A 24,118-nucleotide genomic window follows, 5' to 3' on the forward strand; every position below is an offset into this window, starting at 1 on the left:
TCTGGCATCCCGTGAAAGCCAGACGTCAGTGGTCTGCGGCTGTAGTGAGTTTGCAGCTAGCTTTTGTTCGAGGGGACGTAAAATTAACAAGCGAGTAGACGTCGAGACATCAACACAAGGACATCAAACGACACGGACCACCAGATAAATGTGAAGCCTGGGATTTAACTGTGTTGTGTGAGTATATTTATCAGACAAGCTACCAGCTGGCGCTGCATAATAACACCAAGCTAGCTAGCTAGCGATTTACATGTGATAGACCGCTTGGTCTGAAAAAATCTATTAGCATGTTTTCTTGTTTACAGAAAACAGTTTCAGATAGCGGAATGTTTACCCGTTCCTTTACGTTAAATTACTGCCCGTAAAATGATTGTCCTTCTTGGAGATATTCCGCCTACAGTATATGTCTGCTGATGCTTGCTGTATTTATTATGATACAGTCGTGGGATACAGCTTTACTTTGTTTATGGCCTAGTTAACAAAATTGCTTGTGTTTTAAGTTTTATTAATGTAGGATTACAGTAGTGTATTAATGTAAATGTAGTGTCGCGATAGAAAAAATAGAGTAAAATGCTATTTAACGTAAGGTCGAGAAATTATAGCTTAATCCCGCAGACACTGCAGCTATTGTGTACTGTCTACTGTATACTCTGGATTTTAGAGCGTGTTTGGTTAGTTCATGGATCTCTACATATTGCAAAATGAATCTTTACCTCAACGTTGGGATCTCAAGGTATTTACATTCCTATCCAAACAACTGCTGCAGGTAACCTCCAAAACTCCCACAACTGTTTTCAGTATCTTGCCTGGTTTACACTAAATATCACTAACTTATAACACTGCTGTGTATTTCTTATCTTTACACTAATTGGGGTGGGGGTGCGCTCTACCTACTAATCTGTGTCTGGAGGCTCGATGCCATTTTTTGTGGCTTGATGTCATGTTGACACAAGTGGTCCCAGCTTGGCTTTTACAGCCCAGCCCTAACCAGTGGTGGGACTATTTTTACAGCGCTGCATCTAAACCAGTAGTCGTTTAGGGTAGGTTCAACGTTTATGTTGTCTCCTACATGTAGAGTTCCTGCCCTGAGCCGGAACTAGTGACTGGCCCTCCTCCTGTGAGAGTAGACCAGCCGCAGACTTTTATTTACACCCCCAACACATGTGTACAACCATATCAGAAGTACTTGTATGGTTTTGTGTAACTGCACACAGATGATGAAAGTAAAGATAACAGTGGGATGTGTTTATCTCTTTTACAATATAAATTATAGGAAACTAAATCTGGGTTGACTGTAATTATAATTTTGCATCCTCCTGGGATCACATAGGAATGTCTAGGTTAAAAAGAACCATATTTATTGTATGCTTGACCTAGTATAACAATTCACTCCCTGCACTCCGATCATTGACCAACTTCATAGATATTATGAGCAAGATGGTACTTAAAGTGAACTTTAAAAAAGTTGCAGGCTTCTTGTACAAGTTTGCATGTTGTCACACAGTGAACAAATTCCCATATATCTTTAATGTCACTATAATCACAGCTTTATTTGTTGTTTTAAAATCATTCCTGAGCATTTTCTGAGTTTTTTAGGGAAACATTTTCCTATTTGGGGTGGCAGCTGCTGCTGAGGAGCAGTGGATGTGTTTAGGTGGATTATTTGTCAAAATAACATTCATATGAATTCTAATTACAGCAGTGCATTGACAGTCTATGAGCTGTGTTCATTCACCAGTGAGACAGAGTAATGCTTATAAGTGGTCTTTATAGAGAAGTGTGTGTGTCGCCAGGAGAAGCAGATGGTTTAAGTTATGCTTAAGTGAGTTGATACTTAAAGGTAAGGATAATTGGGTATCGCCACCACAAGTGCACCATGAATGTGAATATAATTCACACTTGTTTACACTACACACTCGTGCAAATCTACTTTTGTCAACTTTCTTTTTTTTAGAAAGTCCAACCAACTTGTGGTATGCAAGCTGACAGCTTCATAAATTTTTTAGAAATGTGGTTTGGAGGTTTTAACATGTCTTTCTCTTGTGATAGGAGTATTTAATATTAATTACAGTCCGACAATAGAACCATCCCTGACAGGCTCACCACATATTGTTCATAGCTGCACATTTGCCTCAAACTCTTCACGAGTGGCTAAATAATGAACAGGCGTTTATGCCCCCATTGTAGTTACATAGAACACCTCCCTTCCTTCCCCTTTGCACACAGCAGGTTAAACACTCCTTTCTCTGAGCACTGCATGATGTGTTCGTTTTATTAAACGCTGGTATGGTAGAAGTAGAAAAATAAATGATTAAAAAAACACAGGACTTGCAGGATTTGCATTGAATATTTACATTTATACACAGAAAAAGATCAAGAGCAACTGAATAGATTCAGCACATGTAGCTATTGTCATATCTGGATTGCATATTTGTTGGCAGACATTGCTGCACTGCTTTAAACTTTTTTTCTGTTTAAAGGCTGTGTTTCCATGTATAACTAACACATCACCACATGTAAATTAAGATGAGTTAATCAGGTGACAATCTTAAATTTTAAGGTTTCTAGTGTTGTTGTTAGTATGTTGACAGTGTTCATGTGCACAGTTTTAAGTCTTGGATTTCTGCCATCAAATGCAGCTTGTTAAACAGCCACAGCTGTGAAAGTAATAGGCATATGATTACATATGTCTGCAGGGCCACAAAATCAATTCACTATTAATCTCAGTAGCTGGTATTATTACTGCTGGTCTAATGGGAAGTTTTCAAGTTGTTCTGAGTACCTTCTAGTTGTTTTGTGTTGTAATTTTATTTAAATGTGACAATCTTTTGTCTGACCTACTGCTTTTGTTTTTTCCCCTCCTTGTCTTACACAGAAAAACAAGAGATTGTAGAAGAAATCCAGCAGCACTTTCCGTTTCACTGCTCCAGCTCTCCTCCCAAACATCCACAGCTCTGGATAATTGTCCACTTCTCCCAGTTATCAACATGGCATCTTTGTTCCTACTCGGACAGTGCTGCTGAACCGCCACCCTGGACCGCCACCATGGAGAGAAAACGCAGAAAGAAATTAATCTAGCTGCTCAGGTCACTTGCATTATGGACTCATTTGTGGAACTGTGGACCTGAAATGCTCTGTTCCAACACCTGCTGACTCTTAACCAGCCGGTTGGCTGTTCCCACAGTTACAAAGAGCTCAGTCAAACTAATGGTTAACACTACTTCACAACTCAAAATGCTCCTCCTTTCTGCATGGGTGTCCATGCTTTTGGGGCTGATTGCAGGCTTCCTGCCTGTGGTGGGGATGGATGGGGAGGGAGGAGCCGAATCTACTTCAGACCACACCCCCAAAATAGATGCCCTCTCCTCACAGTCTGTCACAAACTGTTCCCAGTTAACCCTCAAACTGGAGTTCTCCACCAAAGTGGTGGAACATGGTAAGAAATTATTCTTGATGATGTGGTTTCAATGTAATTTTATCAGATGGGGAATACAGTGTTTAAAACAAGTATGGTAGGTGTATCCAAAGCCTATTAAAATGACATCTCTAAGTCACTCCATTGCACTCAGTGACATGTTTCTTCATTATTTTCATACATTTTGCTTTAAGGGATGTGAAAAAAATTGCTATTATTAGTCTCTGCAGCTGTTCCTAGAAATAAGATAAGTGAATGTGCAGTGTTTTTCATAGTGAAGACGCATGTCAACATGTCAGTGAAATGATGTGGCTCAGTCATGGATGCGAAGAACTCTGTTTTAAGATGTGCTTGTTAGCTGGATGAAGTCTTTGATACATGTGGAAAATCACAGAACTGTCTTACACAGTAGAGTCAAGTGGAATAGTTTGTACTCATTAATGAAAGGGGCTTTTTACCCTTCTTGTTGAGTATTAGAGAGAAGATTTATATCTCCTGAAGTCTTCGTAGCACAAGACTAGGGCTGTGAGATATGACCAAAATCTCATCCGGATAACGATATGTGTCACAAAATGGTGCATTTTCTGTAATTCAGTGAACTTCGGGCAACTCGACGTGTGTGAAGTGTTTTAAGCTGGGCGTCCGTGTACCTGGAGACGAGTGTTGAACGATGCATGAAACAATATATTTTTAGATATAAGCTGTAACGGCCGCCATTTTCTTTGCGAGTATTTATTGCATGGTGTGCTGCGGGGAAAAGCCTGTTCTAACGTTTGAGTCTAAGGTTTATTTTGAGCAGCTGACGGCTCTCCTTCAGGAGTCACATCATATCTTCTTTCATCTGTAAACGCTCTTCATACACTTTCACCTGACTCTTGCGTAGGTGGTAGAAGAGGTTTGTTGTGTTTAAGTCCGTGGTTGCGGCATAATTTGCATAGTATAGTTTTCTGGTCCATGTCAGACTTTTCATAACCAAACCATATCCATGCTACAGAGGTAGCCCCTCGTTTAGGTCCTCGATTTGATTTGACTGGTCCTTTTGTTTGGAGCTACTTGGTTCTGCCTCATCTTCACTGGCCATGCTGGTATTCTCTGTGCTTGCATGGTGGCCATCCAGACACTGTATTTTGCATGGACAAACAATAGCTAAATGAAACGATAGATGTTTTGATTTTGTCATATTGCACAGCCCTACACTTTTGGTGAAGTCAAGCTAGCTACCCACTTCTGATAGTGTGGCTTCATATTTGGGATTGCAAGTGATATTATCTGTTTTTTTTGGGGAAAGTAATGAAGTGTAAAGTAATCTTCTATACGGACAGAGCTTTCATGCTTACTTTTAATTACTCACTTGAGTCCATCGGGAAGCTGGCTAGAGAAAACACTACAACTTTATTTTGCAGCCATTGCTAAGATTTAAATCTAACCGTTTCAATTCAATTTCTTATTCAATAGTGGACCATCCCTTGTTTTTTGTAATAAGACTAATAATAGAGTAGAGAAAACACAACAAAGAAGTTATCGCACGCGTTTTTCACAATAATTTCAAAAGTCAGTTTGTGGCATGTATGAGCATGAATTGCATCCATTCATGTCCTTCATTCCTTTGTTGCAACCTCATCCATTCAATTTTCTTAAAGCACAAATGGATCAGTAACTGTGTAGTTACATAATCCAGATATTGTATTTTGTGCCACTTGATATCCTTTGTCCTTCTAAAATTGTGGTGCACATAAACATTGAAATTTGAAACCATTTTTTGTCAGACCACTTAGAAAGCAGAGAGTGCTTTTAATGTATTTCTTAATCAACTGTTCATTTCTGACCAAATTATTCATATTAACTAACAAGATATATGTTTGCTTTGCCACTAATGTCTTAATGTAGTGTTTGTTCACAGTGGAAAGGTTGTATTTGTATTGGTTTTCACACCGCTCCATGGATAGGTGGTCTAAAAAGATGTCTCTCTCCTGAATGTACGCTTCCTAGTTGTGGATCTGTTCTTTACAGTATTGTCTTCTCTCTCTACAGAGTACATAGTAGCATTTACAGGGTATTTCTCAGCCAAAGCTCGCAGCCTGTACATCAGCAGAGCCTTGCAAGGTGCTGGGGATGGTGCACTGGAGTGGCACATTGTTCCAAGAGAAAACCCAGCTTCGGACTTCCCGAGCGACTTTGAACTGCTCCACATCCGGCAAGCTTCCCCCAGGAGCCTGCTGACCTTGGAGGACCACCCTTACATCAAGAGGGTGACGCCGCAGCGAAAAGTATTCCGCACGCTCAAATACATTCCCTGTAAGTCTGCCAATATGGTGTTACTGTGTGGGGAAAAGGGATCAGTGTTTCTAAGGTTGGCACGTCTGTACTGATACAGAAAGCTGTTTAGCTGCTGAATTTCACAGAATGTCTCTTTGTTTGTTCAGTCATGGGATGCTTTTCTACCTCCACTGTTTTAGTGGTGCTAAACAGGATTTGATATCTTTATTTGAAGTGCAGGCCAATTTCAGGGTGTAGAAACTGGACTCTTTCTGTGTGTGTGTGTGTGGTGTGTGTGTGTGTGTGTGTGTGTGTGTGTGTTGGGAGGAAGAACAGAGAAAGTCTGTTTGTTCACCATTTGAGGCAGTAGGTGAGTCAGTGTGGTGGGGCTTGCCTGCACGCCCTGAGCCTGGCACTGGATGAAAGACTTGAGTGTGCCCCCAGGCTGCATAAACAGACGCTTCAGTATGGAGCGACCTTGTAGTGCAGCTTCTTATTATTGAAAATGGTCAACTAGTGGCAATTACAGTTTTAGATATCAAGGAAACTAGAGCAGGGCGATATGACCAAAACTATTTATCACGATATACATTTGAAAATTTGCGATAACGATAGAACTGACGATATAATTGACACTAGACAAATTACTTTACCACAACTTAATTAGTGCAAAAAACCCAATGAATGTATTTTCACTTGAACAAGCAGCTGTTTTTATGTGCATTAAAGTTATATAAAAATTTAACAGTGCAAAAGCAAATTCCTCGCTGACAGTGTGACTAAAAGGCATTTCCAGTGGAAATTGGCCGACATATCCTCAGCATAACCATGTATAATATCCACAAAACTTAAAAAGAGGTTATACACACACACACAATACGGTAATATTATGTTGAAGTGCAGCACGTATCACTTCGCGAGGCTCCTGCCTACAATAGCCGTAATGCTCCGACAATCCATCAAGCGGTGCGGGTTCGTAGCTCAGCAAAGTCGTACTAAAACATTTGACAGGTTTTCAAGCGCCGTGTACATAAAATCGTTTCGAGGTCAGTAAACACAACCAGAATTCATACATAAGGCGCACGGGATTATAAGGGGCACTGTTGATTTTCAGAAAAATCAAAGGCTGATTTTAAGTGTGCCGTATTTTCCAAAAAACACGGTAATAACGACGGCCCGCTAGCATGCTCTACCAGAAATTGTGCTTTGTTGTGTATCTGACGGACAAAAGCTAAACCAGTTCCACACTGAAGTTGCAGCATTTTTACAAAACAATTCTGGTTCATCCGTTTCATTCAACGATCCGCTTTCGCCCTTCTCATTCTCCATCGCCGCCATGCTTTTTCCGCCATGTGCGTATGAAAACAAAGGCACTGCACATGCGCGTTTTACCCATATTCTATCGCAATATTTCTTTTTCTTATCGTTGCCCAACATTATACCGGTATTACCGTGAACGGTATGCTATGGCCCCGCCCTACTAGAAACCCAAATTCAGTTATCTTTAGCATCTTTTTCAGTCATCTGTGAAGCACAAACATGTGTGAAAGATGAAAGGTACTTTCAGCTGCAAATAAAGTTTGATAAAGTAAAAAGGCATGCAGCTGTTTGAGGAATATGTTAATCAAAATTAAAACGGAGTCATCTGGGAAGCAGTAAAGCGTTGTTATCACATGTTAAAACTGATCAGGAGCTTGATGGGACAGGCAAAAAATTAACTAAATACAATCAATAACTGTATGCCATATGCAAGCATAAAATTCAAGACTGTTAAATGAGATAATTATTGGAAAGTATTTGCCTCAAATCAAAAAGAAAAACCAAAAAAAGTCTTGCAGTTGCTGGTGCATGTGAAGTTAACTGGTGATTCTAAATTGAATGAGACAAATAAAGTGCTTAAAATGTATAGAATACAGCCTCTGTGGTTAAATGTGGCTTTTAACTGAATGGGCTGTAGGAATGGATAAATCCTAATCTATTTTCATAATATCGATACAGTTTGATGACGTGAAACATAAACATAAAACATAAAAAATTACATCTCGGTGTAATCGTGCTAAAGTTTGCAGCTCCTCTCTCACTGTCTCTCCATATGTATTCCCTCGCTCTCACAGTGCTCCTGCACAATGGACCAAGGCAAAGTCATTGTTAACTTAAAAAAAAAAAATTGATTGTGTCAAAAACACTGGACAAAGTTAAAGGCTGTTCGGATGTGGGTTGGTGGAAAGAGATCACTTCCTTGAAAGGAGATGAGAATTGTTGGACTACACTGTGTGATTTTTGCATTGTAATGTTAGTCTGTATTAAAAGCACCCGTTAAACCAGAAAAATGACACAGTAACGCAAAAGGCCTGAGGGGTATACTTTAGTCTTTGACACAGCCAGGCTTTCCTTGCCTAAGCTGGTTCAACAAAACCTAAAACCCCAGTTGGAGTTGACGGGTATTGTTGGGTATGATTATCAACTTTCTGCAGAAAACCGCCTTGATCTTGATGCTGCTGTTAATTTCTAAGATTTCTAAACTAACTATAAACTGGAAACATAGCCTTACTTATTACTGTGATTTAGCTAAACCACCTTCAGGACACAGAAAAACTGTGACTATCAGATCAGCATAGCTCACAAAGCCATTTATTTTGCTTCATGGTGCACCCCTCAGATCACCACTGGTTGTTTTTAGGTGAGGCTACCCAGTAAAACGGTAATAATTTTAAACATTTATTTCAGAAAAGTGGTTTTGTGTAGTTTAATGAAAATGTAGCAGCTCCTGACTGAGAGAACGACTCTTTAAAAAGGAAAAAAAAAAAACCTGGTCTTATTAAATAAAAGTGCACATTTCTCTAACTCACAGTTTGAATCCGTGAAACCTACTGAAATAATTCATTAAAAAGAAAAGATAAGAAAAAAAAGAAATCAACTCTGTACTCTTCTACTTCACAGGCATAAAAAGCCCTGCAGGGCACTGCTCATGCATCCTGATGACCCACTGATAATTGGTTTTGTCCATGTGATTCACATTGCGAAAAGATTGGCTTAAATTAGGCTGCTGTGATCAGCCTCTCAGCTAATAGATGTAAGAAGAAAGGGGGATTGAAGCCAGATGTAAAGAAATTACTTCCAATGAAGCATCAGAACATGATAAGCCTGACTGTGCTGTCTGCAGTGGGGGGGCTGAAGGCGATGGCAGTGACGGGGTGTTTTAATGAAGGGAGGCCTCAATTCTTGTCCTAATGTGGCTTTACAGCAGAGTGAATGATAGTTTGTCTCAATTGTGTTCTGTCCCAACAGCACCTGAACCTGCTGCACCCTGCAATGCCACCCGTGGGACCCAAAAATGGCAGTCGTGGCAATCATCCCGCCCTTTCAGACGAACCAGCCTCTCACTCGGCTCGGGTTTCTGGCACGCTACTGGACGGCACTCCAGCAGACGTCTGCTGCGGGCCATTCCCCGCCACGTCGCCCAGATCCTGCAGGCAGATGTACTCTGGCAGATGGGACACACCGGTAAGAAAGGGCCCACTGACTGAGTCTCTGCTTTTACGCGCATCTGCTACAAAATATCATAAAATGAAGGATCTTTTAAGTATTGCTTTTAAACTTTATTTCAGAAATCATATAGGTCAACGAAGCAATTAAATAAAGTTGTTTAAATCTCTTTTGTGTGTGCAGGTTCTGGTGTTAAGGTGGCAGTGTTTGATACAGGCCTGAGTGAGAAGCATCCACATTTTAAGAATGTTAAAGAAAGGACCAACTGGACTAATGAGAAGACACTGGATGATGGTGAGGATCAATAAATATTATGGTGAATTTCACATAACAGCGAAGCAAAGGTGGTTGTAAAAGTGTAATTTCCAGGGGGAAAAAAACAACCTTTTAGGCCTTTTTAATGGTGCGAAGTCAACAAATGTTGTACATAATTTTTAACAAGTCATAAGTGCCTGGAGGTGTTTAAAGAATGCTGCCAAATTGCCAGACTTGCTCCTAGAGTGGCTTTAGGAGAGCTTGGTGATTAATAATGGCAATGATTCATTCATCTGTGCTAATGGTTAATAGTAATGTCACTGCATTTACAATAAGTAATGGACTGCATTTTATTTTTTCAAATAATGTAATATTAAAAGTCACAAACTTTCTGTCTGTGGAAGAGACAAAGAAAGATTATTATAAACTGCTTATCCTGTTTTTCAGGTCTGGGCCATGGTACATTCGTAGCAGGAGTGATAGCTAGTATGAGGGAGTGTCAGGGTTTTGCTCCCGACTCAGAGCTGCACATTTTCAGAGTTTTTACCAACAACCAGGTACATACAATATACAATGCACTGCTGGTGTTGGAGTGCGTTGCTGTAAAATTCATTTATACTATAAAATGTATTTGTCCCTCCCCACGTACTAGGTTTCGTACACCTCGTGGTTCCTTGATGCTTTTAACTACGCCATCCTAAAGAAGATCGATGTTCTGAACCTCAGCATCGGAGGACCTGACTTCATGGACCACCCCTTTGTTGATAAGGTGATGCACACTTCGGGATTTAACTTAGAAACATAGTTGCTTAATTAAATAAGAATGCAAAGCACAGGAAAGTTGTCTCTAAAATAACCAGGTTGATCAAAAATGCGACCACATGGTTTAAAATTTGTCAAAATATAAAAATAGTCCCCAGTCTTTCTTCCTTTATGTTACACCTGTTTGACAATGCTCTAATAAGCCAATGAGCAATAGCCAGGTCAACTGTAAGTTCAAACGGGTCAAACCAGGCACATAAACGCATGCATGACAACATTGGGACTGCTCTTTCAAGTTTTCAGTGCTCACTGATAATTACAAAAACAATATGTCAACCTTCACAAGAAGTGCTGAATAGACTAACATCTGTTTTGTTGTCACAAGATCAAACGCTCTTTCTTGATTAAAGGGCAAGATGTGAATTATGTACTGAATATAATGGGAAACAGCTCTGTCTCTGAAACCTTTTAAACAATCAGTCATCCTCTGCTGTGCATTCATGTTAACTAATTAAAGCTCCTTTTAGACATGCACCCCTGAACTTGTCAGCTTCATGTCTGAGTATGAACCCTGGTCACTGCTCTCTAAAAGTTGTTTTAGTAATCTGGGTACCTCAGACTTGATAACAGATCACTTGCAACATGCCAAAAGTCTGAGTTTATGATGGCAGATTAACTTGCACGATTATGTGTTGTCCTGCATTTTGAGTTGCTTTGAAAAAGATGATTGTTTTTGAGAAGGTGCTAAACTCTTTTCCCATATTTCAGTAGCAACACTTGTCCAAAAAATTGCTCCTCAATTTCACATGTTTTACACTTAAATATCTTGACCTGATGGTAGGAACAGTCTGTGACAAGTCACAATAACAAGTTACTTACTATGCAAATGGCACAACACGGTAATTTAATTAGTCATTCATAAGAATTTGCCCCGATGAGGAGATATGAATGATCAGTATGTAGCTTTTCTTCACAGGTTAGCTGCCACACACAATAAGAGTTTATAAGCTACAGTTTAGTAATGCACATAAATATGTTCCCATAAACATGTGTAGGATGAGGCTTCCCAAATTATCAAAGCAGCTATCAAAATACAATCTGACCTTATGCGTTATGTGCTGTTAAACCTCACACACTCCATTTTTCTCTTTGCATGTTTGACTGCAGGTTTGGGAGCTGACTGCCAACAGAGTGATCATGGTTTCTGCCATTGGCAACGATGGACCTTTGTATGGGTATGCTAATATTGCTATAACGGCAGCACGCATGCTTACAGGGTTCATCGTGTGCATTAACAGGGATGAGCAGAAGAGTCTTAGTTTAGTTTCACTTCTACTCCAGTGTTGTGGTTAAAAGTGCACATGGTTCCACTGAAATCCAGCGTTTTCCACATCATAGCACCATTAGTGTAAATAGATACTTGCCTCACATTGGAGTATAGTCACTATAAAAGACTTTTTCTGTTCCTGTTCGTCTGTGTTTAATTGCAAGCAAATGCTTACTTACCCTAACAAGTTTTTATTACCTTATTTAACATTTCTTTTGTCACTACATAAAAATCACTAAACAAGCAAAGCAAGTCCTAATATTACATTTTGGAAACTGTCAGTTAAATTTTTATTTTATTTTATTTTACACTAAATTAAACTGATCTTTCTCAGCACCCTGAATAACCCAGCAGACCAGATGGATGTGATCGGGGTTGGGGGGATTGACTTTGAGGACAACATTGCCAGGTTTTCTTCGAGAGGCATGACCACCTGGGTGAGTTGCTGCAAGAAAATACAGCTAGAATACACACTCTGACACACACCGTCATCTTGGCAGACATCTACTTCTGAGATCTGCCCTCTGCTTTTTGAGCTGGCCAACCATGTGGTAACCTTCTGATCCCTCATCCACATCCCATCATCCACTTACTGTAGAGTGTCTCTTTCTCTCTCACACACACTCTCTTTTTTTTTTTTTATCAGCCATAGGCCAAAGCAGACATCTGCTTTAGGATCTGATTAAGACTTCATTCACCGATTCAGTGATGTTCTGTGCCCCTTCTATCAGCGCCAGCCGAGCATAACGAGGCTCTCACTCCCGCATGAATCAAAAACACCCAAAATGACAGGCTTTTCCCCCCTACTTTCTGTCTCTGCTTCAGTGTTTGTTTTTTGCTGTTGTTTGACTTTCATAATAGTAATTGCATGTAAAATCTAAGCTGACGCTCATATTTTAAACAGTAGTTGAGCTTTGAGAGACTGGCTTTAAATTGCCTTGCTGACTTCAACGAGTAGGCGTAATGACATAAACTGAAACATAAGTTTAAGCTCATGAAAAACAGCCCTTTCAAATTTAGAATTATAGCTTTAGGCCTCGCTCTCTAGCAAACAGGTGGTGTGTGAGTGAGATGTATACAGTAAGTGAGCAGGGAAGAGCACTTCATAGCTCTCTAAAGGCACAGTGGAAACTAGCTATGCTTAGGTTGCTGTCCTCAAAACTGTGTTGATACAGCATGAGCAGATTGTCTCAATATGTGTACTTTTTTGTACTCTCTGATACCTCTATTGTTAAGTGGAAAGATCAAAATATTTGAATTGGCTGACCATTGAGAATATTTTCTTCTGTGTCTTCCCCCAGTTACTCAGGCTTGCAGCAGTTTTGAGCTGCTTTTCATCCAACCATGTTCTGCATCTGTTTCCCATTTGTGTTCAGGAGCTGCCCGGGGGTTATGGCAGAGTGAAGCCTGATATCGTCACCTACGGTTCTGGTGTTAGGGGCTCAGGGATGAAGGAGGGATGCCGCTCTCTGTCTGGCACCAGTGTGGCTTCTCCTGTGGTGGCTGGTGCTGTCACACTCCTGGCCAGGTGAGTTTGATAAACTCATTATGCTATACTGTATGAACCTGAGGTATTTTACTGGCTTTCTTAATCTGACTTTCTTAGTTCTATTAGCCTTAATAACAGCCCCTAAATTAAAGACATACATGTTAAAGATAACAGAGAAATCTTGCCCAAAACAACTTGTATTGGGATGAAGAGTGCTAAAAAAAACCCCAAATTTTTACGATAAAATGATTCAGATTAAAGTTTTTTCTAGTCTGGTTATTCCAGATGGCTACTCTTATTTTGCTAACTGCATTAGGGATCTATATCAGGCACAGTGTGCCAGCTGAACTAACCACCTGCATATCCATCTGTGCACACAGTCAGAGTCTGCACAGTTAACATGATATGTAGAGACATAATAGGCAGCATGCAGCACAGCAGGTTAAATTAAAACAAAATTGTCCGATAATATAAGCTTCACCTTCAATCTCAAAAGGTTGATTCTGTTCATCTGGACGTAGTGTAATAGAATCAACCTTTTGGTATTTACTTTCCTGGATGATTGAGCATGCATCAAGACATTCACCTTCAATCTTGTAACTCTTTGAAGAACACTGTAAAGTACCTTTGGCTTGGTTTTTGAAAGCATTTCGAGGTCTTGTGGTTAATGCTAGTTGCTACCACGCTGTTTTTTGTGGGGGGTTTTGAGTAAAAATTTAAGATTATGTGTATGAGACTGAAGTGCTGAATTATCAGCTAAGCTGGCAAGCTTTGTCACATTACATTCATAAACTGTATGGGAGTAATGCACAGATATGGTTACCTGTTAATTTGCGCTAGATAAGAGGCTAATAAATACTAGAATTAGACTCACCAACACAGAAGCACTTCTGAGATGGGCCTTCCCACATATTATATCAATTAAAAAAGCACAAACATGGTGGCAAGTGTCACTTTGGAGGCCTAGCAGACAGGTCCATGTCAGTCATATTAGCCAATTTAACCCTCACTTGTAACTAAATGGATGATATTTAAAAACGTCCCCTTTTTTGTACTGAAGGTTTAAATGAGATTCTTATCAGCGTAGGATGACACCAGAAGTTACTAGTAGTGTAAGACTAAAGTGTCATAATGCCATATGAGCAGACAGAGGTATGTGTAATGAAAGTCTTTTGCAACAGCAAAAGTCAGCGTGCACAGAGCAGGTACAGATGCAGAGTATTCTCATCAAGAACAGATCAAGCTGGCTAGTTAATGAGGAGGCCATTCGGTTCTTTACAGTATGGGGGAAAAAAAACAAAAAAAAATATGGAGTAATGTTCTCAGGTAATCGAGTCATGAATGCATGCCTTCTGGTGCCAGGACAGTCATTAGATGCTGTGATTACTCTTACATGATGTGTGGAGCTCTCTGAGGCTCGTCTGTTGTAGCTGAAATGATGATACTGAGAAGCAAATGTGCCATTAGAGATGGTTGACATCAGAGGTTACACGGACATAATACTGAAGTGAAATCTGGTTTAATAACCATGGTTTTGTAATCCTACATGAGCCAGCAGTGAAATGTGTCCCCGTTTCACTGTGTCCTCGTGTTGTTGAGGTGTAACTGAACCCATTTGTGAGCTCATATTGCTGAAATCAAACATCATCCTCCCCTTGTTGACAGCAGTCATCCCTCCCTTTCTCCCAGACAAGACAGACGCACTGCTACACACACCAACCCATCCCTCATCTCTCCTCCAGCAGTGTCCTGAATTTGAAGCTTAGGAATGTGACACCAGCAGATTCACAGAAACACAGCCTGTCCTCTTCTGTCCTGCAGCACTGTCCTCAACCGGGAGTTGGTGAACCCAGCCTCCATGAAGCAGGCTTTGATTGCCTCAGCTCGTAGACTGCCTGGGGTCAACATGTTTGAACAAGGCCACGGGAAACTAGACCTGATCAGAGCCTACCAGATCCTCAACAGCTACAGACCTCAGGCCAGGTAAATGTAAAAATGAGCACCGACGAAGAGGAGTTAATGGATTCACAGCCCGTTCACACACAGCAACAAGGAGTCTGTTCAGCTTCATTTTAGTGTACATAAATATTTTCCCACGCTTGTAGGCGTATGAAAAACAATTACATAACACTAAAGGAGGCCAACCCAGTGTTGTCACAGCCTTCACTCTTGGGAGGAAAAGGACTGGCTCACACTGGCAGAATTTTAGTCGCTTTTTGAAGAACTGCATGACTGACATTCAGTCTACAGAGTATCAAATACTGGCAGTTGGCTTGCAGTGAGGCTCCTGAAAGTTTGGAGCTTGCTCCGTCCTGAAGGACAGAGGTAGACAGGCTGCTAGTTCAGTTTTCATAGTCAAAGGTGGGTCAATATTTGGCTGAGTCTTCCTTTATTGATATTGATATTGATATTCCTTTATTAGTCCCACAAGGGGGACTGTCTCAAATCTGTCTCAAACTCCACTTCTGCAGACCGAAGTTGAACCCGTACAATGATCCGTTATTAAATATCAGACTGCGTCAGGTCCATTCCACTAATATGATCATTTGGGCTGTCGCCATCTGGATTTTGAAATAGTCGAATTTCATTCAACAAAACTGGAGCAGAGATTTCTTGGATAGGCTGTACCACACAAAAAAACATATTAGTTGACTGTTGATGTGTTTTAAAAAAATGTTCTATATTAAATGTATATTGAACGGGTTTTTTTGGTTGGTTGGTTGGTTTTTTTTGTACCACTAATTTCATTGTTGAAGTTGTTCATTTTAACTTTAGAGTCTGTGGGGATTTATTCTCTTTTATAACTGAAGCATCTTTATTTATTTTTATTTTTTTGCATTGGCTTAATTTTTGAGCAGCAGAATTTCCAGCATGCCTCAAATTGATCTGAGATGCTTTATATATTATTTAGCTTTTACATTTAATAAGGGCTGACATCACCTCAATTTTCTCTGCACCATGATTGGATCCCAATATCCAAATTAGTCTGCTGGAGTTGAGCTAACATGGCATGACCCCAGTCAAACTTTCTGTTTTTCTGTAGAAAAGTACTGGGGGACAGTGACATTAAACATACAGTCTTTGGGAATGTGCTTTTTTTTAAAAATTTATTCTTTTATAATATTTTGTTTTAGTAACTAGTTCTTGTATACCCTTGTTTAGAATTTGTGCTTTTCTCCTCCCAGTCTTTCTCCCAGCTACATCGACTTAACAGAGTGCCCATACATGTGGCCTTATTGCTCTCAGCCCATCTACTATGGAGGAATGCCCACCATTGTCAATGTGACTATTCTCAACGGCATGGGTGTCACCGGCAGAGTTGTGGACAAAGTAAGCAAAGAATCCCCACACAGGCTTGCATTTCCTGTAAATAAATGGCGCTGAAGTGCTTTAGCATAATAAGTGAAGGAAAGTTGTATCACAGCTCACCAGGATTTGACATCACGATGATCTAATGGTTTTCTAAGCCGACTTAAAAGTTTCTCCCTTCTGTTTAGCCCATCTGGCAGCCTTACCTTCCTCAGAACGGCGACAACATCGATGTGGCCATCTCATATTCACCGGTATTGTGGCCGTGGGCCGGATACTTGGCTGTGTCCATCTCTGTGGCCAAGAAAGCAGCATCATGGGAAGGGATTGCACAAGGTCATGTGATGGTCACAGTGGCATCACCTGCAGAGAACGACGTGAGTCACTGTGCTGTCTTCTAAGTAGCTTTAGAGCAGCGGTTGCCAACCTCTTTGTCTGTTTTCTTAAACTAATATGAGCTCAGGTATCTTTTACCAGATGTGTTACTTCAAGTGTATATTTAGTAATTACATAGAAGTTATTTACATGATCTCAGATTAGTTTTTTTTTTTTTTAATAACTAATCACTGCTCTACAGACATTACTCATCGGCCTTCCTGATCTTTTTCACTCTTTGCAGTCGGAGGTTGGAGGGGAATTGACCTCCACAGTCAAACTGCCCATCAAGGTAAAGATCGTGCCGACGCCTCCACGCAGTAAGAGGGTGCTTTGGGATCAGTACCACAACCTGCGCTACCCTCCTGGCTACTTTCCTCGCGACAACCTCCGCATGAAAAACGACCCATTAGACTGGTTCGTGTGTTCAAATAAAGTCTTTTCACTGAATCTTTTTAGTTTTCCTTTTATGTGCTTTTGATTAGTATTCTGTGTTTTCAGGAATGGGGACCACATCCACACTAACTTCAGGGACATGTACCAGCACCTCAGAAGTATGGGGTACTTTGTTGAGGTGCTGGGAGCTCCCATCACGTGCTTTGATGCCAGTCAGTATGGTACGAACACCGAGACTAAAAATCGCACAACAAAATGAGAATGTTTCTACTCCCAAACAATGGAGCTCCAGGCAGTCGTTAGAGGCTTTTCTCCCCGAGTGTTCATTGTTTATGGTTTAGAAAAAGATGACAAACTAAAGGATTATTTGCTCATGTGTCCCTTCAGGCACACTCTTGATGGTAGACAGCGAGGAGGAGTATTTTCCTGAGGAGATCACCAAGCTGAGGAGAGACATCGACAACGGTCTGTCGCTCATTATCTTCAGCGACTGGTACAACACTTCTGTCATGAGGAAGGTCAAGTTCTACGACGAAAACACCAGGTATTAAACTCAGTGGTATGACAGTGATGATTGAGATAAGAGAATATATACGGGCTTCTGTTTTGTAAATAAATTTATGCGCGGCTTTTACTTTTGTTGCTCAGCTGTGAATTTAACAGAATCCCTGACACGTGATTTTGTTGGATTTTCTGGCAGTGAACACGATTTTGCACATGACAAAAATGATTGTTAGTCATTGCTGGTAGTTTAAATTTCATTCTTTTGATGTAGTGTTTTGTTTTATGTCTTGTTCTGTGCAAAAACACAAATGTGGGAGCTTTTGAATGCTGATAAATGAGATACAGTTAATGTGCTTCACCAGGATGGTGCCAGTTCACAGCAGCGAGGAAAAATCATCAGTTGTAGAAAGTGGTAGATTCCTCTGTAAACATCAAATGTTTTAATACATTTGACATAAACTGCTGTCAACTTTTTGAAAACAATTAATGGAAAAACATTTGTAAGGGGATGCAGTGCATCAGTCTAGAGCAGCTCTACACCCTTAATAATTGCAGAAAAGGCTGATAATTGGCGCAGAGTGGTTTGGATTAATTTTGCTCTTAATAGAATGACTTGTGCGGAAAAAATATTTTGCATCAGTCAGTTACACTCTGACTGATTTCTCTCATTTGAGAATCTCTATGCATGTTTTTTCTATTTCTGTTCCACCTGCACACTTCACTGATTAAACAGCTGCTTCATGTCATATAATGACTGCATGGTAAATTCTGTTGGGTACTGTACTGTATCAGAGTTTCTTTTAATCTGCATCCATGCATCCTCAGTCTGTACATCATACGACTTCTTGAGTCGTCATGCAGAGATTACAATTACTCACCAGTGATTTCTACTCCCGTTATATCCTACCCAAGCTGTCACTCAGTATCCGCAGGATTAAAAGTCTTTAACTCCGTTAAATATAGGCTTTGCGGCTTCCAAATATTATGTTGAGTAATTCAGTTTTAATTGAATGGCATTGGTTCATGTGAGAGCTTCATTCACAGCTGCCTTTTCTGGGCAAAACAACCCAGAAGACTGTACAGGGAACCTAAAAAGCAATTCTTGTTTTTATGAAATAATCTGCCAATGTAAAGTTTTGTCTGTATTGATATTTAAAGTATTTTTTTTAGCATTACTATTATTTTATGAAAGATATTTGCAACTTGGAGAAGATTTTAGTTAAACTGGTTTTTGATTAATTGTTCTCAAAGTTGTTTTTTTTTTTTTCATGTGGCTTCTTATTTTCTTAGATCAGTCCTCTGCTTGTTAAGTTGAAAATATAGTTTGTTTAACCTTCTCATAACCATGTGGGATTTTTTTTTCTTGCCTTAATTTAATGATTGTGGTGTGATTTTCTTTATGCAACCTCTAGGCAGTGGTGGATGCCGGACACAGGGGGCGCTAACATACCAGCTCTGAACGACTTGATCTCAGTGTGGGGGATGGCTTTCAGTGACGGCCTGTACGAGGGGGACTTCACCTTAGCTGATCATGACAGTAAGACATAAAAGCATACTTTTAATTTTCACACATGTATTTGTTTAAATTACATTTTATTTCATATATTTGTTAAATTTTTTATTGAAGATAAAGCTTATTTTGTCTTTTTTCTTTCACTCAGTGTACTACGCCTCTGGCTGCAGTATTGCTCGTTTCCCAGAAGATGGAATAGTGATTGCCAAGAACCTAAAGGACCAAGGTGCCAGCACCCCTTTAAGAGTGTTTAACCTGGTTTAATGTTGGCCAACAGCCATGCTAGCTGACAGGCCACTTTTTAATCTGTGTGTCTTTAGTTCAGATGTAACACTCTGTGTGTGTGTTTTCACAGGTCTGGAAGTGTTGAAGCAAGAGACCGCAGTGGTGGAGGGTGTTCCCATCCTCGGACTGTACCAAACGCCTTCTGATGGGGGAGGTCGTATCGCTCTGTACGGAGATTCAAACTGTATAGATGACAGTCACAGGCAGAAAGGTAGCTCCTCTGCGTGTTTTTACACAGGTACAGAGAGAAAAATGTACTTACTTGCTAATTATTTAAATGTATATTTCACAGACTGCTTCTGGCTGCTAGATGCTCTGCTTCAGTATACTTCCTACAGTATGACCCCGCCAAGCCTCAGCCATTCACACAGCAGAGTGGCACCTCCCACAGGTGCCGAGCACCCACTGCCACAGAGACTGGAAGGTGAGGAGGGACAAGGCCTGCATACTATACTGAGATGGTTTCTACTCTGTTAAATTTTTCTCGTCTTGAGCATTAGCCATATGTGTTGTAGATTCTGGGTTTACCTCTACATTGTCTTGACAGATAGCTACGTCACATAAGTAGAAGAACCATACAGTTTATTTTAATTACGTGACTTACGCCATTTAAAATCACTTAATTTAGATTTCTAGTGCCTTAATACTATACTGCATGTTAAATAATCTCATAACACCAGAAAACCCTCACCCTTAAACATCTCAGACATGATTTATACTTCTGCTTCAGATCTTGGTCGTAACTTACGGTACGCCAGCGGTCCCCAAATCTTTTTGCGCCACGGACCGTTTTAGAAAATATTTTCACGGACTGGCCATTAAGGTGTGACGGATAAATGCAACAAAATAAAATGATACGACCAGGACAAAAACTGTGGTATTTTGTAAAAATAATAATAAATGCGAATTCACTGTGTAATTGTGAAACTTTATTAGCAGCGTTCTCCTGAAATGCGCCAACAACATTGAGAGTAACATCCTCCTCTCTGCCCGTTAATGCTCTCTGGTCGCTATGGTAACACGTAAATATTTCTTTAAAAATAAGACACACAACTACAACACAGGAAAAGACCCAGAGAAACTGAGTTAACGATAACCCCCCCACATTTGCTATATCAACAGTCTTACAATAGGACTCGTTGGGACATTTTCAAAGCTCTACAAGTAACCTCAAGGCTCTCGCACTACATTTGTAATATGAGTAGATGTTTTACTTGACGTTTTTGGTACTCTGCTTTTTCTCTTTCTGCAACTGCCTTTAGGGAACCATCTCTACCGGTACTCCAAGGTTTTAGAGGCCCATCTCGGAGATCCGAAGCCCCGCCCACTACCGGCCTGTCCCCATCTGTCATGGGCAAAGCCTCAGCCAGTCAATGAGACAGCCCCCAGGTAGGTTCCTCAAGCAACTAAATTCTCTGGTCAATGAAACTGCATGTCCCAGTGCTCACTTGTCACTCAGACTTTATTTTCTTTGTATTTTATTTCATTTTATTTTGACAGCTGCATTAGCTCATGCTGAATTCTTTCTTGTCATGTTTTTCAGATAGTCTAGAGAATATCACAGTCTAGTTTTCCTTCTGAGCATGTTGCTGTCAACATTTTCATCATTTTTCCTCCTCACATCACTGTATACAGAAAGAGCCCAGCGGGGGGTGGGGGGCCAGATTTAACTGTCACAGTGATGCTTTGAAGCAGCTCATTTGAACAGTCAAACGTGGATTTGCTCTCTTTCCTGTCACCAAATAGAACAAGTGTAAATATGAACTTAAGAATGAGGAAGGCAAGCAAAACACAGACATGCGTTTGGATTCAGTTTCTCAAACTCCTTTGTTTTTTTGTTTTTTTTTGTGCTCCCAGTAATCTATGGAAGCACCAGAAGCTTCTCTCTGTGGACCTGGACAAAGTGGCTCTGCCTAACGTGAGGGCATACCGTCCCCAGGTCAGGCCTCTGTCACCTGGAGAGAGCGGGGCCTGGGACATCCCTGGAGGTAAGACATAAGCAAAATTTTTAAAATGCAACTTTTATCTTGAAAAGAATATTAATGAAACGCATAAGGATACATTTATTTATTTATTTTTAATTCATGAGACTTGTCCTAAAACACAGACAAAACACTTTCAGTTTTAAAAGTACAACTCTTACGACTAGTCACCCTATACATGGTCACACTGACTGTCCTCAGTTTAAAAAAAAAAGAAGAAAAAAAAAAGTACAATTTCCAAAGTCGGAGCTATTTGAACTGAACATCTCTTTGATGTTCAGCAGACCTAGCGTCACCTTTAGCACTAAGATACCTGTGAAAAGCATCAGTTAGGTCAAAACTTGATTTAGTGCATCGTGATTTGCATTTAGACTGGTGTGTCTGCATTGCTCTGACACAACTGCTGAAAGTTGCCTGATCCTGTTGGACTCCAGGCTAATAAATAATGAACAGTGGCTTCTATTATTAGGAAACAGGAAAGAAAGAAGACTTCAGACACGAGTCTAGTAAAATGTGATGAGAGCTTTGAAAAATGAGGAAACGTTAGAATCTACATTGGCAGAAGGAAGGCTTTTCTTTTAGCATCGTGGGCAGTGCTACAGCCCTTTTCTTGTTGTTTCACAAAGGTTTTATACTGTGTCTGGCATGTAACTAGCACACATCACAGATTGTAACAATGTAAAGATAAATTTCTCAGAAGATCCACTTCAGGGTACTAAATATTAAGCTTGACTCAAAAGGCGAAATAAAGCAAGTGTCCAGAGACCAGCAAATAAAGTTGGAGAATAACGTCTTTCTTCCAGCAGCTGGTAATGATTTTCATTAATTCATTGAGACAAGCGATGTGACGTAATCACGGGTGTTCACACAGAAGAAATTTATCCTGAATGTTGAGACTAGAGAATGAGAAATTTCAGTGAAGTTTAGATGTTGGTAAGAATGACAGATGAAGTAACTGTTAATGATGCAAACTTCTCTCAACTGACGTGAGCAAATGACATGGATACCAGTGGAAATTAAAAAAATACTGTTGACTGACATATGACAGGGGTTAAATACATTACAGGGTTGCTTGCAGTGTCCAATAGTAACTTACAATGTGGATATGAAATGGTTTGGCTGGTGGAGGAAAAAGCAAAATAAATTACTGCCCTATTAGATCATCTACAGCAGAAAAACAGTACCTGAAAGTCATGTCCATAAGAAATTGATTATCTTGCCCTTTGGTGGATCCATCTGCTGCTTGCCGACGCCTCGTCAGAAATGGTCTCAATGGAAGGGTAGTTGTCAAAAAAACTTTTTAGGGATGGGGAAACAAGGAGAAAAGGCTGACATATACCCAATTGCACAAGAATTGTGCTGAAAATCAACAACAGATAATAATAGTATGCAAGTAGGAAGTCAGGAAAGACTACAGCCTTCTGTAAAACACGGTGGAGAGACTGTCATATTTCGAGGCTGCTTTTCAGCCAGTGTTATTGGGGAGCTTAAAAATAAGTACTGAAAAAGTACCGTCAATTTGATCCCCTTTGCAATCATCACTTAGCATGACAGTGGTCCCAAACACACTGCCAAATCAGTAAAAAAAAAAAAACATACCTAAATAGAAAAGACATAATGGAGCACAATCAGTCATGGGTCGGCCTCCCCAGGGCCCGTGAGATCATCTTCACAGAGAGCTGAGGCAACGAACATCTGAAAAAGAGCTTTAAATGTCCCTTAAGAAGCTTGGAGAACAATTCCTGAAGTCTACTTACAGAAATGGGAAAGGTTGTTTGAGAGAGTTCAGGATATGTTGAAGGATGAAGGTGGCTTGCTAGAATTGTACAAACTCTTTATTTCAGTACTAGTTTTATATTTGCATTTTTCAGTAGTTCTGTACCTATTTCCTTTTTTCAGTACTGTATACTAATGTGGTACTAAGATTTCTAATGTTTAAAATACTTTTAGTCAAAGAGCTTCCACAGACAACAATCATTCATCACTTCAACATCACCTAACATTTTATTTAAACAATAATGAGTGAGAATAAAGGTGGTGACCTCTGCCCTCTTATTCCTTTTAGGAATAATGCCTGGCCGCTACAACCAAGAAGTGGGCCAGACCATCCCCGTGTTTGCCTTCCTGGGAGCGATGGTCGTCCTCTCCTTTTTTGTGGTCCAGCTGACAAAGTCCAAGAGCAAACCCAAGCGCAGGAAACCCCGCATCAAACGGCCCACGTACCTCCAGCAGCAGCAGCAGCAGACGAGTGGGAAGAACCCCACAGTTTAGCTGCATTGTTGAACTGCAGCTGGGTTTACCTGTAAAACTGAGATGCTATTAAAAGGAAAACTTGTGTTGATGGAGCTTTGGAATTACATGGAGTCTTAATGAACTGCTGAGGCAGACATATGCCTGTCTTTAGACTGAAGCCTGGCGGACGTGAACCTGCTCCAGGAATTTTTTGGAAGCAGAAACATTTTTTGTGCCTCCTGTCTGTTCGAAGCTGCTGGGGGTGTTTTTATGTATTTGTGGACCATTGAACAGTGTTACACATGATATAAAACACACATGGTCCTAACAATGCCTGCAGACGTAGTGTCCACATTTCAGTTTCTCTTCTTTGACCCATTTCTTTATGAATGAAATGTGTTTGACTTTTATATTTATTGAATTTGCCAAGCCCAAACACATTTACTAAAATACAAGACACACGTACAAATACAAAGCTGTTAGTGGAGATCCAAACAGAAACGCACACACAGACACATGAAGTGATGCTGAT

General features: G+C 40.3%; 1 protein-coding gene across 1 annotated transcript; it reads left to right on the forward strand.

Annotated features, from left to right (window-relative positions):
* Window positions 1–23,991, forward strand: mbtps1 (membrane-bound transcription factor peptidase, site 1). The gene is made up of 23 exons (XM_005750642.1): window positions 1–177; window positions 2,876–3,436; window positions 5,447–5,710; window positions 8,960–9,175; window positions 9,341–9,451; window positions 9,860–9,969; window positions 10,065–10,181; window positions 11,342–11,409; window positions 11,836–11,938; window positions 12,878–13,029; window positions 14,812–14,973; window positions 16,176–16,320; window positions 16,488–16,676; window positions 16,919–17,091; window positions 17,176–17,291; window positions 17,458–17,614; window positions 18,987–19,111; window positions 19,236–19,313; window positions 19,443–19,583; window positions 19,665–19,796; window positions 20,635–20,761; window positions 21,230–21,360; window positions 23,420–23,991. Exons 2-23 carry the CDS (start codon window positions 3,208–3,210, stop codon window positions 23,623–23,625), a joined length of 3,252 nt encoding a protein of 1,083 aa, XP_005750699.1. The 5' UTR covers window positions 1–177; window positions 2,876–3,207; the 3' UTR covers window positions 23,626–23,991.
* Window positions 23,992–24,118: the final 127 nt, after the last annotated feature.

Source organism: Pundamilia nyererei, unplaced genomic scaffold, assembly GCF_000239375.1.
Source record: "Pundamilia nyererei isolate P.nyererei 1_Seehausen unplaced genomic scaffold, PunNye1.0 scaffold00283, whole genome shotgun sequence".
Classification (NCBI taxonomy): domain Eukaryota; kingdom Metazoa; phylum Chordata; class Actinopteri; order Cichliformes; family Cichlidae; genus Pundamilia; species Pundamilia nyererei.

Coding starts and splice junctions, on each gene's coding strand:
- mbtps1 (XM_005750642.1), top strand. CDS start 3,208: ATGGTTAACACTACTTCACAACTCAAAATGCTCCTCCTTTCTGCATGG. Junction 14,974..16,175: donor AGCTACAGACCTCAGGCCAG/GTAAATGTAAAA, acceptor TTCTCCTCCCAG/TCTTTCTCCCAGCTACATCG. Junction 17,092..17,175: donor AAAAACGACCCATTAGACTG/GTTCGTGTGTTC, acceptor CTGTGTTTTCAG/GAATGGGGACCACATCCACA.